General features: G+C 37.9%; 1 protein-coding gene across 2 annotated transcripts in view; it reads right to left on the bottom strand.

Moving 5' to 3' along the window:
- Positions 1 to 19,151, bottom strand: part of ATP13A4 (ATPase 13A4) — a 159,856-nt gene that overhangs the window by 70,967 nt on the left and 69,738 nt on the right. For both annotated transcript variants that reach the window (XM_055127706.1, XM_004602996.2), the window contains 5 exons: positions 12,095 to 12,164; positions 6,855 to 6,989; positions 4,069 to 4,239; positions 2,624 to 2,781; positions 793 to 981 (listed from right to left, as the gene is read on the bottom strand). In XM_055127706.1, coding sequence (XP_054983681.1) covers positions 793 to 981; positions 2,624 to 2,781; positions 4,069 to 4,239; positions 6,855 to 6,989; positions 12,095 to 12,164 — 723 coding nt within the window. The remainder of the gene's footprint in view (positions 1 to 792; positions 982 to 2,623; positions 2,782 to 4,068; positions 4,240 to 6,854; positions 6,990 to 12,094; positions 12,165 to 19,151) is intronic.

Here is a 19,151-nt window from a genome sequence, read left to right as displayed (position 1 = left end):
TAGAGGTGAAGACTTAGGCCCAAAGCAATCCAACAATTTCGTTTTACCTTTTAACAAGTCCAGCTTTATATCTAACTCATGTAGTGCCCACACTGAAAGAATATACTCGATGGAATGTGCAGTTATAGGCTGCTTAGGATGATGGCACATGCTCAAGGATGACTATATGCAGGGAGGGCGACACCCCGCAGTGCTCAAGGCTTAATCCTGACTTTGCATTCAGGGCTCTTGCCTGGAGGGAGTCAAGGGACCATATGGAGAGCAAGGGGTCAAACCCAGGTCACCCACTAGACTACATTTTCAGCTCTTGCTCCTGGATAACTTTAAGCCATATACAGCAGATGGGGAAAACTGTAAGGGTTTAATTGCTGTTAATTACTAGAGCTTCATTATGATCAAAACTCATAATAAGACAGTAAAATATATCTGTTTTATTAATTAGTTAATTCGATAGATATTTGCATATTTGTGACAAGGCAGGCAAGTCAGCTTTCAGAATAGGGCAATAATCATAGCAAAGAGGTTAAATTTTGTTCTGTGTAGAGGCTTTCATAGACTACCGGAGTTGGAAGAACCCTGAGAGATAAACCTATTTTGATTCCTCTTTCTCTCCTCTACCCCTCCAGAATCTGGGAGCTCCAGAAGCCCAGCTTCCCTAGGTCATACACTCAACCATGGAGAAAATGAAGTCAAGAGCCCTCTTCTATCTCCGAAGCTGCACTAGTGCAAAGCACTTATGCGTGATGCGAGGGTGACACAACGGCAATGAAGATGAGGATGGAGCACACAAACCTTGTCAAAGCAGACAAGGTTTAATTGTCCACAAACATTGATCCTCTGGGGGCTGATGCAGAAGATGCCTTTCTTTCTCAGTCTCCGCTGGGCATAGATAATGCCCGTGGTGAGAGCTGCCGGCAGAGCAGGAGGAACGGCGATTGTGATGACATCCAGAGCTTTCTTCACCACCTCTTCCGGAGGTTCCTGGAAGATTCAGTCACACTTTAGCTATTACACAAACCTTGGTAATAAATGCCTTTGTGCACAAGACTGCCTGTGATGGTTTTGTTTACCTCACTGGATGAAATTCCTAGAAAGGATGAGTGGACCAAAGGGCATGGGCAGGTTCATGACTCTCAACATATTTTAACCAAAGTACAGTGAAAAGTGTATTGAGGAAGAATGCCACCGGAGAAGAGCAATGTGCCAATTTGCACTGCCCTCACCTTCACGGGTATCTTAGCTTCATCTTCTATTCCTCCCTTAATAGCTAGGGAATACTACATTCTAGAAACAAGTAAGCAGAGGTTTAAAATGAAAATTATAGGGGCTGGAGTGATAGCACAGTGGGTAGGGCATTTGCCTTGCACGTGGCTGATCCGGGTTTGATTCCCAGCATCCCATATGGTCCCCTGAGCACCGCCAGGGGTAATTTCTGAGTGGAGAGCCAGGAGTAAAAAAAAAGAAAGAAAGAAAAGAAAAAGAAAAGTATAGGGTTAAAAAAAACTGTGCTAGGATAAAAACATTTTAATAAACAAGATGTTTATCCCATTACTTTGACCCTTGTTATGGAACATGGTGACCAATTGCTTTGATTCCAAAAAAGGGAGTATATAAAGAATTTTAGTATTTGACTTTATTTTCCAGGTTTCAAACCATATTGTAGATCAGAGGTTCCCCAAATTGTTTGGACTAACATCCCTTTCCAAAAAAGCAATCACTTAAACACGCCAGAGCGATAGTACAGCAGGTAGAGTGCTTGCCTTGCACTCGGTCAGCTCAGGTTCTATTCCTGACGTCCCACATGGTCTCCAGAGGCTGCCTGGAGTAATTCCTCAGTACAGAGCCAGGAGTAACTCCTGACTGCTACTATGTATAGTCCCGAAGCAAACAAAACCAACAAGCAAAAATCACTCAGTGTTCCTCTGGAAATCTATATTCTACAGTGATTCAATAATATAAAAAAAAAGAAAGAAAGAAAAATAAATTATCCTCCACCACATTGCATGTGAGGCTACCAGCCCACAAGATTGTTCAACTGCCTACTGGGGGCAGGATCACCCATTTGGGGAAACTACCTGTGGGTAACGACCCCAACAGGGATAGCTAAATGTGAGGGTCATGAAAACATGGCAGCAGTAAAGGGTTTTTGAGCATCATGGTACCACTCTCATCCCGTTGTTTGTAGATTTACTCTAGCGGGCACCAGTAATGTCTCTATTACACTCAGCCCTGGGATTTTAGCAGCCTCTCCTTACTCATCTTTCCCAACAATTGGAGGCTCTTTCAGGGTCAGTGGAATGAGACCTATTGTTACTGGTTTTGGCATATTGAATATGCCACGGGTAGTTGCCAGGCTCTGCCGTACAGGTGGGATACTCTCGGTAGCTTGCTGGGCTCTCTCTTCTGAGCATGAGGCTACCAAAATTTAACTAAAAATCAAAAGGGTAATGAATTCAAGGTGTTTCTGGCAGTGCTCACCCATGTTGCATGAGACAGGCAGCGTGGGGTCACGAGGTTAAGAAGTGCTGCTAGGTTAAGATCAACATGCATGTTATTGTATCTGTACATCTAAATAGACCTATGTCTGTGTGTGTACTATACCCAAAGAACAAAAACTTCTTACCCCACTTAGCACATAGACGCACAAAGTATAGATCATCCCAATGGTGGCTGTCCCCACAAGGCACAGGAGAAATCTGATGGCATCTCTGTACAGCTTAAAATTCACAGGCTTGGGGTAGAGAATGGATCTCACAAGGTCTCCCTTTGCAGTGTTGAATCCTGAAGTAGCAGATACATCACACGCTGTCAGGATGCTGAATTCTACGCTGGTGTTCTTCTAAACCTCAACAACATGCCCTTTTCTTTTCTCTAGAGAGACTTAAACAATGATCAAACCCAAATGCAATTAAGGAATAATGGGGGAAATGCATAAGTATACTAGAAAACCGTACCTATTTCAGAGCCTAATACTTCCTGGTCTACTTTCTCTCTTCTTTTAATTTCAATGCATCCTAAAGATAGAAAACCCCCTGCTGAGAGCAAAGGCAAGCCTTTCCAAATATAACTTCACTCAGAGTATTATACAGAGAGAGAGAGAGAGAGAGAGAGAGAGAGAGAGAGAGAGAGAGAGAGAGAGAGAGCCCTGCACAAGACATTTGTTTGTTATGTATATTGAGTAGTCTAGTAACAGAAGAATTCTGTATCTGATAATTCTGGTGTCAAGTTTTCTGTTTCTTACCCTAACTGCAAATACTTGGGATTTGGGGTTAAAAGGCCTGTGTCTTAGGTTGAGTTCTGCCAAAAGTTGACTGTGATTTATACTTGGTTTTTTAATGGCTACATCTGGTGGTGTTTAAGGATAACCCTCAACACCATGTTTGAGGGCTGCTCCCTGCAATGCATGACATACCATGCGTGACCAGGATGGAACTCAGGCCTCTAACTTACAAAATAACGTGAACTCAGTCCATTGAGCTCCAGCTCTCTCTCTCTCTCTCTCTCTCTCTCTCTCTCTCTCTCTCTCTCTCTCTCTCTCTCTCAGACTCTCTCACTCACTCTCTCCTCTCTGGCTCTGACTGTAATTTTTCAGATTGCTTGAATTATGTTGCCTTCACCTATTCATGTCCAGAGTGAAGACAATACACATCTCTGATCTGCTGGTTTAATTTGTGGAAATTGTATATAAATTGCAGAGCATATAAAAAGTAATTATTGTTATCAGTATTATTCCTGCTAAAAGACACATTGAAGTTCAATTCACATTTAGAATATAGACCTTTATTTTGCTATCCAAAGGCTGTCTCTACCTAATAAGTGTAAATCATTAAAAAAACAAAATAAAAGTATTGTGTTAAAGGTGGGAGAGGTGCCAAGTGTGGAGAGATAGTACAGGGGTATAGGCACTTGCCTTATACACAGTCACCCTGGGTTTATTCCAGCATCCCATATGGTTTCCAAGCTCCCCAGACATGATTCCTAAGTGCAATATCAGGAGTAACCCCTGAGCATTGCCAGGTGTGGCCCCAAACCCCAAAGCAATTAAAAGCAAGAGAGATGCCAACTAACCAGTCTGTAGTACCACAGCACTCACGGTCCCAGAACAAGCCCCCTTGGCCTGGATCACTTCCGTTCCACAGAAGAGGACATGCCGTTTATAATCCACTTCACTCTGGGCCTTCCACGATGCTGAGCTATCTGTCTTGGGCAACGGGGTCTTAGTGACGGGAATGCTTTCACCTACAGAAAACAAGTATCTCATTTTGTGAAGTAGCATGCCTTCAATTACTTATCATCTGTGAGGTTCTCATGGGCTGGGACAGCCCCAGGTATTGGGGAGCCACAGAACAGCATAGCTCTTGTTTTGAAGAGGTTTGTGGTCCAATGGAGGCAGACATGCCAGTGAATAAGTGTTATGCCATATTATAAATGCTAGGGGTATTGTAAAATCAAACAGCAGTGCTAAGGGGTTGGAAGTCACCATCTGGGCATGCAAGTTGTGCAGTCTAGAATGTGTGGTGTCAGGAATAAAGAACCATGAGAATTATGTAAGAGCCAAAGCCCTCAGGACCCTCTGTGCACAGACTTAGCTATATCAGTGTTTATCTGTGGGCACGGGTGACAGGAGGAGTGTGGGGGAAAGACTTAGCTCTGAATCAGGAAAGTCACCATGCTTATGTGCAGGAAAGTGCATAGATCTGCAGGAATGAATCATAGTCTAGAGAAATTGACATCTAGACAAGCAATTGGGCAACAATCATGAGTCCCGGTTGGAGAGGAAGAGGTCTGAACTGTGGCAGCTGGCAGTAGGAATAGAAAGGAAGTGCTGGACTTGAGAAATAATGAAATAAGAGACTATGAATGTGGGGAGATGGTTATACTGGCAGGCCAGGGAACAGAGGAATTGAAAATGGCTTCCTGGCTTTGGACTTGGAGAAGGAGAAGGAGAGGAGCATGAACCAACAGAGAACACAGAGAAAGGAAGGATTGTCTTTTGGTCACCAAGAATTGAACTGGCTTGGGAATGATTATGAGGAGATGCCTTCTAGGGACTTGGATATTTATCTAAGTTTAGGAGATTTTAGGAGTTTAGGAGAGCTGATCAGATTAGATCAAGAGACAAGATCTCTCAGGGAACAACTATAGAGTGAAAAGAGCAAAAGCCAAGAGGGAGCCCCAAGCAGCTCCAACAATCTGGAAGAAAGAGTAAGGATCTCATTACAGGGAACTAGCCAGGTGGTCAGTGGTAGGATACTTTAGAGACAAAGGTTTGTTTTGAAACCATATCAAGAAATGGTCAAAGGCGCTGGAGCTATAGTACAGTGGGTAGGGAGTTTGCCTTGCACGCAGCCGGCCCAGGTTTGATTCCCAGCATCCCACATGGTCCCCCGATTACTGCCAGGTGTTATTCCTGACTGCAGAGCCAGGAGTTAATCCCTGTGCATCACTGGGTGTGACCCAAAAAAGCAAAAAGTAAAAAAAAATTAAAAATTAAAAAGTGGTCAGAATAGTAAAATGCAGCAGGTAGGCAATAAACTGAAAAAATTTACAGAAGTCGTCCGGCAGGTGAAACATAGGAAATTTTTTGGCCAGTGCAATGAACATGGCAGACTATAGCATTGATCCTTCTTTTGGGGCTATACCTGGTGATCCTCAGGGGTTACTCCTGACTCTGTGCTCAGGAATTACTCCCTGGCAGTGCTAGGGGGACCATATGGGATGCTAGGGATCAAACCCAGGTGGACCGCATGCAAGGCAAACACCCTACTGCTGTACTATTGCTCCAGCCCCAGATTGTAGTATGTTTTAAGTGACAAAATCAAAAGGAAGCCCAAAAAACAGCTATAGACTAAAATTCTGAGGAAGAAAGTCTAAATTGGCCTTTGTAGGGCAGGCATTGTAAATTCAGAGAGATGTTCCTGAATAAGGTGTAGTTTCACTTTAATAAACCAGTACTCAGTTTTTCAAAATCTCTGGTGTAAAGGGATTTTGAGTGTGTGATTTATGGATTTCTTGGAAAGAGGACTCTGATCTGCCATGCTGTATTTTTTAAGTTCACCAGAAAAGAGCTCTGCGTTCCCGTCTCCATTTCAAGTCTCTTGAGTCTACCTGGAAAAAGGAATTTGATTTGGACTTTAATGGGAACCACAATACAATGTGTTTTCACAGCATCCAACTCCCTCTTTGTCTTACAGAAATGTTGTACTCACAAAAAAATGCTTATGCAGGTCAGACTGCAAATGACTGCAAGCTTGAGCAATCATTCCTCATCGCTGAACCTCAGTTTGCCTATTTGAGAGGCAATGGCCTGTGAGTTTCCTCATGCTACTTAAAAATTAAACAGTCCCAAATACCCAGGATTAGCACTTGACTGTAGCAGATCTGCCAAACCCTGCCTCATGGTTATCAACATTTCAAGCTAAGGTAGAAAGATTCTAAACTAGAACCTCTGCATTTCAAGACACCAGCAATCATTTTCAAATCCTCCCAGTTTATCAGAATATGTATTAAAAAAAAAAAAAACACGTGTGTACTTGTGTACTTACTTGTGTTAAGTACACTGATAATTCTGAAACATCCAACACTCTCTACAATCTTTATAGATGAAATGGCAGAGTGACAATCACCCTTTATTGAAGAAGGGAGTGTTAGGCAGTCAGAAGTGAGGACTATAGATAAGAGCACATAAGAATCAGCTTTCACATGAATTCTCAGAACCGTTCAGGAAGGGCAGTTGAGACTCCTGGGAAATGGAAGGGCCCCCGGCAACCCCCAGCGATGCCACTGTCAGCTGGGTAGAGGAAACTCTTGGCAGGGCTTGGAGAGGCTGTGTATGCCCAGAGATAGAGCCCCACCTGTCAGCATGCCTTCGTTCACCACGCAGCTGCCATCCATCAGAATGGCATCACATGGCATCTGTACTTTGCTCCCTGTCAGGATTAATAGATCTCCAGGCACCAGGAAGCGCGATTCCAGCTCCTGAACGCCAGCTGAAAGTGTGAGGAGACAGAGTCAGGTCAGGCTTCCTCCCACACACAAACACACAATCCGACCGCTCCCTAAATTGGAAAGGAATGAAAATGCAAGCCACGCGTTTTTGTTTTGTTTTGAACAATGGTACTCTTCCACACTGAGTTCAAACCTGGGAACAAGAAAAAATATAAGTAAACTTGGATTATATAAGATTAAAAGTTTGGGGAAACAAAATAATAAGCAAAAAAAACCCTATCTAATAACTGAGATATTCTGACCGGTTCAGGAAATATTTGTGAAATTTATGGACAAAAGAGCAATATTCCTTTTCAAGAGAGAGACAAGTGGCAAGTAACGATTGCAACATTTCCGAATATATTAAGAAATAATTCATGTTTCAAAGTAAAAATGGCATAGAATTTTTTAGCAAGTGACTGTTTAACTGTTTTCAAATTCTTACTGTTACTCATAGTAGTAAGAGAAATGAGAGTTGGAGTGCAAAGCCAAGAGTCACCCCTGAGCATCACTGGGTGTGATCCCAAAATACATAAAAATAAAAATAAAAAAATAAGAAAAGTATCAACTACAGCATCTTGGGCCATAAATGTTCAAATAGTGATGCAGAGAGAACGGAAAGAATTCTAAGCAAATTAAAGAACTCTGGCTGTCCCTTTAGGAAAAAATGAAGTCATGAAATTTGCTTAAACGTGGATGGACAAGGAGAGCGTCATCCTGAGTAAAAGGAGTCAGAGGGAGAGGGAGAGGGACAGAAACATAAAGATCACACTCGTTTCTAGGGCGTAGAAGAAACATAGTATGAGAATAACACCCAAAGACAAGACTGCAGTTAGACAGAGAAGGAACCACTATGACAATAAAGTTGGAAATGATTACTCTAGACAAGAACTGGGTGCTGAAAGTGATAGGCATGATACCCTTTCAATAATAGTCTTGCAAATCACAGTGCCTGAAAAGAAAAAAAAATGCTTAGGGGAGGGAGGGCAGGGGAATGAGAGAGAAGAAAAGTGTCTGCCATAGAGGCAAACAAGGCAAGTGGGGGCAGAGGTGGGGGGTGGGGGGGCTGGAGAAAACTTAGGACATTGGTCTTTGACTGAAACTTGATCAGGAACAACTTTGTAATGGTATATCTCAGGGCAATTCAATTTGTTTTAAAAAAAGAAAAGAAACACTTAAAAAAGAACTCAGGCTGTCTAAATCTGTAAAAATTTGAGCCACAAAGTAAATAATAAACAATTAACGGTAACTCACTCATCAGCTAAAACAAGATTCATAAATCCATAAAGACATAAGTAATATATAAATAAATGAGGAAAAGTATAACTTTTCTCCACCATAAAATGGCAATTAATTAATGTAGGAGGAAGGATAAAATTAGAAAATCATTTTATCAAAGTAATCATTAATTTAGCCACAAAACATTAACAAGTACTAAAATTAATGGATAAAAGTTTGATGAGGATGGCTTATTTATGTAGTCTGAAAGTATCTCTCCACAAAATAATTACTAATTACAAAGGGGAAAGAGCAAATTTACAATTAAGAAACCTGGCAGAAACCATTTAATTAAGTAAACCCAGTTAATGTCACCAGTAATAGGACAAATTTAAATCATATACCACCTGAAAGGAAGTGGTGATAACACAGTATCACTTCTCTGATATCCCTGCCAAAATTGCATGTCCTGAATTTGACTACAAAGGAACGACAGGTAAAACAAATTAATTCTACAAAAGAGACATTCATTCTACAAAACAACCAGAGATGAAAAGGTTGAAAGGTCACAAAAGTCAAGAAAAGAGAGAAGATAATGAAAGCTTTGTGAGATCCTGGATCCTTTCTAATAAATAACTTGGAGAGACAAATAGAAAATTTCAAATGGAATCTAAGCAGTAGTTGGTATTAATTGACAGTATGAACTTTCTGATATTGACTATCACACTGGCATTTGTTTAGGATAATGTTTTTGTCTTTAAGACATGGGTACTAAAGTAGTGGAGGTCAAAGTCCCATGGAAAAATACTATCACACTACTCAGAAAAACAGTTGTTAAAAAATCCTTGAAAATTTTCTGTAAGTTTTAAGTTATTTGAGAGAGAGAGAGAGGAGAAAATTAAAATACATCTGAGATAAACATACATAAAGAAACATTGATCATCTGCTCAATTAGAAAAATATGTTTATCAACAGGCCCTGTTGGCAAGGCTATAAGAAATAGGACTCCCACACATTTATGGTGCAAATGCAAATGGATACGCTTTCTATGGCGATACATTTGGCAATATGTATTTAGCAAATTTATCCAAAATACATATGCTGTCTCTCACTCATACTAACCCTGCATAGCAGTTTGTAAACTTTCTAAAGGCAACAGACTGGTCTATTACAGAGTATTTCCATTTGTTTTCTCTGCATTTCGTTACTTATGTTCAGGATCTCAAAACCATAATTTCATATGTATTGTATGTATGATTTTGGTTGTTTTGGGTGGTGAGATAAATCTGTTCCTATTACTTTGGCTGGAAGTGAATTTTCACTTTCTAAAAATGTTTTGGTGATTTTGCTATCTTAACTTTTTATGATATATATAGCAATGGAGAAATATTTTTCCTATATATAAATATTTATAAAACAATGGAAAAATATGATAATAAAACCACATGTTATGATCAAGCTTCAATGAGTTTTATCTCATTGAATTTTGTCTTTACCTGTTCTACCACCTCCTTCTCCTTGGACTATTTTGGAATTGCTCTGTAGCACCGTTGTCCCATTGTTCATCGATTTGCTCTAGCGGACACAAGTAACGTCTCCATTGTGAGACTTATTGTTACTGTTTTGGGCATATCGAATACGTCAAAGGTAGCTTGACAGGCTCTGCCGTACAGGCGGGATACTCTCGGTAGCTTGCTGGGCTCTCGGAGAGGGACAGAGGAATTGAACCGGGCCAGCCGAGTGCAAGGCAAACACCCTACCCGCTGTCCTATCACTCCAGTCCGGGGCAGGTATATTTTCCTTTATTTACTTCTACTGCTTCTGAGACATTGAGAATATTTTTAAAATCTATATTGTCTGAAAAAGAATTTACATGGAAAATTTACCTTTTAATATTTTATAAAGGAGGGATCTAGCTTTACTTTTCCTTAAAATAGTCAGGTCTCCCAGTATAAATTGATTGGACCCTTCCTCACTGATACAAAAAGCAGGTTTTATTTTTTTCTTTTTGGGTCACACCCTGTGATGCACAGGGGTTACTTCTGGCTCATGCACTCAGGAATTACTCCTGGTGGTGCTCAGGGGTGGGAATCGAACCCGGGTTGGCGCATGCAGGGCATACACCCTACCCCCTGTGCTATCACTCCAGCCTCTGAAAAGCAGTTTTAATTTTGGAATTATTTTAAATATTATATATTTTATTTAAAATTGTTATTATATATCTAAGATATATCCATTTTCAATTCCACTATCATTCTAAACTTCTATAATTAAAAAAAGTCAAGTATGTAATGTTCAAATTTCCTTAACTGAACCTCAGACATGTGTGTACATATATTTATTTAGCTATACATATGATCTATTATGAAATGTATTTCGAATCAATCTCCTAATTTTTCCTGCATAGATTTTGTGAGGAAAGATATAGCTTGTCCTTTGGTTCCCACAGTCTACTTTGTACTGGTTACATATCCTTATAGCTACTTAAGTTTTTCTATTTCTTGTTTGGGATGGACAATGGTGCCAAAAGTAAATAAAGGACCAAACATGATGACCTCTCAGTATCTGCATTGCAAACCATAATGCCCAGAAGTAGAGAGAGAGTATGGGAAATATTGTCTGCCCTAGAGGCAGTGGGAGGGTAGAAAAGGTGGGGGTATACTGGGGATATTGGTGCTGGGGAATGTGCACTGGTGGAGAGATGAGTGTTTGATCATTGTGTGATTGTAACTCAGACATAAAAGCTTGTAACTATATCTCATGGCGAATCAATAAAATAAAAAATAAATAAATAAATAAACAAATTTTTCTATTCCATGCACTTCCTGTAAATTGGCAGGTAAATCTAAAAGGTCTTAATCTTTGGCAAGAGAATTCATTTGGAGTTTTACGCTTTTTATCTGTTTTTTGAGGCATAATTGATAGTACTTGGGGGTTGGTCCAGGTTCTGTGTTCAATGGTTGCTCCCAACAGTACAAACTGGTTTACACATGGTGCCAGGGATTCTACTCAGGCCTCCTGCTACAGAGCAGGTGCCCTGACCACATGTAATACTTCTAATGAGAGGTAAATATGGTTGTCTTCTTTCATCAAAAGACATAAATTTTATATCTAGATATATTAAGAGTTTGGAATTTTTACTTTGACCATGCCATATTCCCATATCAGGCGGAATATATAAGTTCAAAGGTAAAGTAGAATGATTGTAAGGAGATATATCACTCCTAAACTATTTCAGTAATAAAAAGGAATAACCTATTGGTATATTGAACAAAATAGTTATACTTTTTTTAAAAAAATCATGATATCTGATCACAGTAAAATTAACCACAAAAATGCACGTATACAAAATTCTAATCAGGCAAAATTATTGCTTCGGGATACACATAAGCAGAATAGAGAAAGGACAAAGTAGCGCAAAGTGGTGGGGGTGATAGTCACTGAGTTTATTATTATGATATTTTAGTAATTGTGTCAAAATTGATCCATTTGTACACTTTAAATATGTCTGGTTTACAGTAAATAAATTTTACCAAAATAAGGCTGTTTCTTTAAGAGGTAAAAAAAATCACAAGTCGCTTTTCTCATTAAGTAAAATATATGGGATAAAATGTGTATGAAGATGATTAATAGGAACAAAGGTTCAAATGTATCCTTTTCTGATTCCATATTAACAAGACATAGATCAAAATGATGGGACTTAAAAAGGAAAGGAGAAAGAAGATGGTGAGAAGGAGAGAGGCATAAATTACAACCAATGGAGACAAACGTGTTAGCTTTTTAATGACGCACACCTGATAGTTTTATACTGTTATAATGCATTGTTATACAGAATAAAAAGTATGCAAAATGAATAAAGTGGTTTAACTGGCCAAATAATTAGACTCACCTTTCCTCCCACATATAGAGACTGTAACACTATTGTGTGACTCAACTAGATGATGGAGCTTCACAGATTGCTGAAAAAAAAAAAGAGAAGACAAAAAAAATAAAGATTTTCCATTTGAGGTTGAAGCTCAGATTTTGTCAATAAAGTGAGTCAACTGAAAAGTCAGTTTGTGCTTTTAAACAGGAAGAGAATTCTCAGCATGTTCTAGCCTCTCATAAGATTTTTCTATAGCCATTAATTTGGGCTCAGTACTTTAAATGATAAACAACAAGAACTTTCATCATCCAAAAATACTTGCTTGTACCAAAAAAGCTTCAAAAACTGAGATAATCAAACAGCTAATCTATAATTTTATGAGGAGGTGGTATCCTGCAATTTGCTCAGAATATGTGTTTTTCTAATTTATGAAGTATGTGGGATATATAAGATAACTGATTAAAGAAAGAGTGAAATTTTAAATGCAATAAAGTCTATCTAATCATATTCATACTGAGAAGTTATTGTGTCCAATGTTACCTACCTTGGTTTGGGGAGAGGTGGATTAAAGCTTCCAGTCTTTGAGTATGTTTATTTTTTTATTCTATTTTGTCATTTAAAACATTCCCTAAACCTCTTAGCTTCAAATCATTTATCATTTACAAATCTAATTAACATTCCCTAAGAATTATTATTGTAACAATGTAAGGTCAAAGAGTTTATCTACCATTACCTCATTCTTCTATTCATTTATGCATTCACTCAGCATTTATTGAACATTAAATGCCAAAACTTACTTCATGTGGTGAGTATAGAATGAAAAGTCAAAGAGTTACAATTCTTAACATTAAAAAAAGTTACAACCTACAGGGAAAAATTACATTTAATAAAGTAATCACATACAAAAATGTATCAATATCAGTAATAAGAATGAAAAACACTATGTACTTTGGGAACATAACAAATTGAACCAATAAAAACTTTTCTAAAGAACTGACATGGAACCAAATAGTAGGTATTATCTATTAGTTTGGGACTGAGAAAGAACATTAGTAAGTAAAAGTATGAAAATTTGAAATTATTAGCATCAATACCTTTAGAAATCATTGTTATGTGCAGCTAAGAGAATAAAGAAAAAAACATTTTACACATATAAAAAACTGTAAGGACATTTTATTCCTATTAATAATAAAGTAGATTTCTTTTTTAATGTGAGTTACCATAAGACCATAGTTATAAAGCTGTTCATGATCAGGTTTCAGTTATACAATGATCCAGCATCCATCTCTCCACCGGTGTCCATTTCCAATCTAAGGTAGATTTCTAAAAATTTAATTTTTCTCCTTTTTACATAGGATTAAAAAGATGTCTAATTTTTATTTACTTGATTTATCTAGAAGATTTTTTTTTGAAAATGTGTGAGAAACTAATATGAGTGGGTCTATGAATGGAGTGGAGAGAAAGGTGAAGATGTACATAGACATAGCATGAATTTCCAAATGACTGCTATATTGAGACACTCATTTTTAAATGCATATAGAGGAGAATAAGCAAGAAAGAGAATGAGAGGTGTGCTGTCACTAAAGTTAAGGGAAAGGGACACCAAATCAAGCAGAGGAGCAACTGGAATGGCTATTGAAGTCCGTAAAGTAGAAAGGTATCCACTATGAGAGGAGACCACAAAACTGGCAAACGAGCTAGAGAGATAATACAATGAATGTGGGACTTGGCTTGCTTGAGCACGCTCAACCTGGGTTCAAATTCTGGCACCCCTTATGGTCACCCAAAGCCTTGCCAGGTGTGATCCCTTATTACAGAGCTACACGTAAACCCTGAGCACAACCAGGTATGGCCTCAAGCCACACATAAACAAATACATAAAATCAGCAAACAAAAGTTCAACCACAAAATAAAAATTAATGAAAGACATGAACATGACTTAAAGTGTATGAAATACAACTAGTTTCAAACATGAGCAAATACTTGACTCATAAAAGAGAACAAGTCACTATAGTCATGAATTCTATACCTATTTATATTGAGCGATGAAGAAAATAAATAGGTATTGATTTTTTCAGAGGACTATCAACTGAAATTATTTTTTAAGAACAGTTTGATATATCTATTGAAATAACATACCTATGTTATTATTGAGTCATTTAAAGTGTAGAAATTTTGCATCTCCATCAATAGAGAGGCCTACATATCTTTGTTTGGGCTATATACATAACTAATGCAATATAAATTAGATTATTTATAAATCATGTATATTCATAAATATCTGTGGATGTGTGACAAGGTAAGCTATGCAAAATTCTCAATATAGTATCGTTTTAATAGCAAATGACTAGAAACAAACTAACTATTCAACCACATAAGGGTTTGAAATTTTGGCACATCTAAGGAAGATATAATTAGATGAAAATTGTAAGTACAGAAATATATATACATTAAACTTCCATTTGTGTAAAACTGATGCATATTGTTTGATAGTAAGTAGATTATATGCCTCAATTGAACACCTCTTAAAACTCTGATATTTGCAAATCAAAATGAATTAAATGCCTCAATGTTAGATCTGAATACATAAGTTATTATGAGGAAAGCATAGGCATAACATTTCATGACATTGAAGCTAGAGGTATCGCCAAAGATTCAAAACCATTGACCAATCAAATGAAAGCGAAGATAAACAAATGGAACTACAGCAAACCAAGAAACTTCTGCACTGCAAAAGAGACACTGACCAGAAATGAAAAGACACCTCACAGACTTGGAGAAAATATTTACCCACCATTCTACCAAGATATATAAACGAGTGGTAGAACTTTACAAGAAAAAAATTTTAAGCCCATCAAAAAATGGTCGAGGAGATGTACAGAAACTTCCTCAGAGAAGACATACAGACAGCTAGAAGGCATACAAAAAATGTTCTGCATCATGTATCAGGAAAACATAAGTTAAAACAATAATGAGTTATCATCTCATGTGAATTTCTCATTGTCCTTGGAGGGCAGTTGCTGTTCTTCCTCTAGTTACTTTATCTGTGAAGTTAAGTAACTTGCTTTGCATAGAATGATTGACACACATCACAAAAAACAGAAGCAACCAACGTTAGCATGAATGTGGGGAAAAGGGGGTACTCATGGACTGATGGTGGGGATGCTGATTGGTCCAACCTTTCTTGAAAACAATATGGACCCTTCCCAAAAAGCTAGGAATTGAGCTTCCATATGACACAGAGTTACACTTCTTGACATCTACCCGAAGGGGCCAATACTGCAAAGAGACTTAACATTTATGAATATACATGCACCAAAAAAAAAGGCATCAAAACGCATAAAGCAGTCACTAACAAGATTTAAGAGAGACAATGACAGCAACACAATAGTAGTAGGAAATTTACCACATCACTCTCAACAAAGGACATATTAATTAGATGGAAAACCAGTAAAGAAACAACAGCCTTTAATGAGAAGTTGGGAAAGCTGGGCTAAAGAGACATTACAGGGTTCTCCACCTTCAAAAAGCTGAATGCTCATGTGAACAACTTGCTATACAAAACAAATGTGTAAGTTACTTTCTATGCAAAGCAAGTTACTTAACTTCACAGATAAAGTAACTAGAGGAAGAACAGCACCTGCCCTCCAAGGACTATAAGAAAGAAAATAACAAAGATTTGAGCAGAAGTAAATGAAATAGAAAACAGGGAGACAATACAAAAGATCAATAATACTAAGAAGTAGTTATTTGAAAGATAAATCAGACTAACAAATCTATAATTAGATTCATGAAGAGAAAAAAGTCTAATAAATGGGATAAGAAATGACAGGAAAGGAATCATAACATACCACAGAAATAAAAAAGGTCATCAGAGATTACTATGAACAGTTCTATTCTTTTAAATAGGATAGCATATTAAATAGGAGGGCACAATTTTTCAGAATCATACTTCTATGAATTGATCCAGAAGGAAATTGAAAACCTAATCAGACCAATTAGAAGCAAAGAAATTGAAGTAACCAAAAGTCTGTCCTAAAACAAAAGCCAAGGTGCATGTCGGTTTGTTTGTAAGTTCTACTAAAATTTTTAAGTTGACTTATTATCTATACTTCTCAGCCTCCTTCCAGAAAATTGAGAAAACTGAAATTTTTCTAAACAGGCTAATATGGCTCATGACTACCAAGAGTTGACAGAGACACACACAAAATAGAAAATTGCAAACCACTGTCTCTGATAAACATAGAGGCAAATATCCTCAACAAAAAAGTGAACCAACTTCAACAAAAGGAATAATGCACAATGACCAAGAGGAAATGATTCTGGGGATGCAAGGTGGTTCTGCCAAAAACTAATCAATTAATATATATGACACAAGCAAAAGTAAAAATAAAAATCAGGTGTCCTTATTAGTAGATGCCCAGAAAACTTCTTACAAAATTTAAAATACACTTATGATAAAACTCTCAGTGACATAAAAATCAGAGGTGTTTGTTTTAACAAAGTAAAAGCTACATACAATAAACTCACTACTAACATCATACTCAACAACAAAAGACTGAAAGTTTTTCCTCAAAGAATGTCCAGGGACTCAGAATGTTTCAGTGGCAAAGGGCCTGCCTTGCAAGTGTGAGGAAGCAAATTCGATGCCCAGTACCAATTCGTAGGTACTGAGAGTAATGCCAGCATCACAATGAGGTATGTGAGCCTGTCATTGCAACAACAAAAATGAGTGGGAATGAGAATTAACCTTTTATTTTTTAACATAAGAATGTCTACCTTCAAAATAATATTTTTCAACATAATATTTGAAGTCCTAGATAGCACAGTTAGGCAAAGAAATAAAGGGAGAGATTCAAGCTGGAAAAGAAGCTAAACTATCCCTATTTGTATATGATAATATACATAGAAAATCCTAAAAACATAAAATTTCCTAAAATATTGAAAACAATAAAACATGCAGAGAAGTGACAAGCTACAAATTCAATATGCAAAAATTGGTTGCATTTTTATATAAAAATTAACATAAGAGAAAAATATTTTGAAATTCTATTTACATTTGCATCAAAAATATAAGTACCTAAGAATCAATTTAACAAAGGACGAGAAAGACTTATAGATCAAAAACCAAGTCACTTTTAAAAAAAAAATAAGCAGGGAATGAGAAAGTACCCTGTTTTTATAGATCAGAAGAAGTTTTCAAGAATAAATATTGTTAACATGAGCATCCTACTCCACTCCCAAAGCATTCTGCAAATTCAGTAAGATCCCCATCAAAATTTTCCTGTCCTTTTTCAGAGACATAGAAAAAATACTTCTAAAATTTGCATAAAACTACAAAACTACACAAGTGACCAAGATAATCATAAGAAGAAATGAATAAACTATACTCTAAAACTATAGTAACCAAATCAGTATATTAATGAAACAAATTTGGACACTTTGTATTAATGGAATAAAATTGGACATTTAGACAAATGGAGTAAACTTAAGAACCCATAAATAAATCTCAGACACACAGTTAATTTACAACCAAAGAACCAAAAACATGAGATGAAGAAAAAAAGCCTCTTCAATAATGTTATTGAGAAAACTAGTTAGCCTTGTAGGGAAAAAATTAAATGACTATCTCACACCATAGCCACCATAAAGTGACTGAAGGCCACTCTCCTCATGTTCGGACAAGCCTCACACGTGAAGGAACCAGCAGAGGAACCCAGGTATTTGGGACCCAGGACCGAGATCTCCAAGGCTGCTCAGATCAGGACTGGACCTCTTCCACCCAGATTTCCCATTTTCTAGTACCTAGGCAGTCACACCCAGAAACTGCCCCCAGCCCGTGAAATCCCATCAATGGCCAACATCCAGAGACTATACAACCAAGCTCCCAGAAGACAGCAATGTAGAGTCTCTTGCACTACCATCTGATAGCCTAGTTTTCTGTCTTGGAGAACCTGGCAAGCTACCGACAGTTTACTGCCCGCATGGGAGAGCCTGGCAAGCTCCCCATGGTGTATTCATATGCCAAATACAGCAACAATGATGGGTCTCATTCCCCTGACCCTGAAGAGCCTCTAATGCAGCACCGTTGGGAAGGACAAGTAAAGAGAAGCTGCTAACTCTCAGGGCTAGGATGAATGGAGACGTTACTGGGTCCACTCAAGCAAATGATTGATTAATGGGATGACAGTATATACATACCTCTCGGAGAGCGCGGCAAGCTACTGAGAGTATCCTACCCGAAAGGGCAGAGCCTGGCAAGCTACCCGTGGAGTATTCAATATGCCAAAAACAGTAACGATAGGCCTCATTCCCCTGACCCTGAAAGAGCCTCCAATTGTTGGTGAAGACAAGTAAGCAGAGGCTGCTAATATCTCAGGGCTGAGAGGAATAGAGCCGTTACTGGTGCCCACTTGAGTAAATAGATGAACGGAATGACAGTGATACAGTTATACAGTGATCTCACACCATGCACAAAAGTTAACTCAAAGCAGATTCAAAATTAGGTCTTAGACTTAAATTCATAAAAGAAAATCCACATCAAAAAGAGTAGACAAAACACTGCATAAAATTGGCACCAGAGGTGTCTTCTATGATTCAATTCTATTGGCAAGGAAAACAAAACTTAATGGGATTACATCAAACTAAAAGGCTGCATTATGAAAGAAATGATCACTAAAGCAAAATAACATCCTAATGAATGGGACAAAATGTTTGCATGCCATACAAAAGACTTGACAAAGGCTAATATCCAAAGTATACAAAGAACTCACAAAATGCAACACTGGAAAAATAAACAATCCATCACAAAATAGGAGAACAGCTGAAGAGACACTTCTCCAAAGAGGACAGACAAATTGCCAGTAGGCACATGAGAAAGCATTCTTCATCACTGACTGCCGGAGAAATGCAAATACAAACAACAATGACTTATCACCTCACAGTAGAGAGAAAGAATGGTCATGTCATGAACAGAAACGACAAGCATCAATGGGAAGGCGAGGCAAAGAAATTCTCATCTGCTGTTGGAGGAAATGCAAGCTGTATTTCATAGTCAAATCACTATGGAAACTGGGGAGAC

Source organism: Sorex araneus, chromosome 2 (genome assembly GCF_027595985.1).
Source record: "Sorex araneus isolate mSorAra2 chromosome 2, mSorAra2.pri, whole genome shotgun sequence".
Taxonomy (NCBI): Eukaryota; Metazoa; Chordata; class Mammalia; order Eulipotyphla; family Soricidae; genus Sorex; species Sorex araneus.
This window is presented reverse-complemented; position numbering and strand designations above follow the sequence as displayed.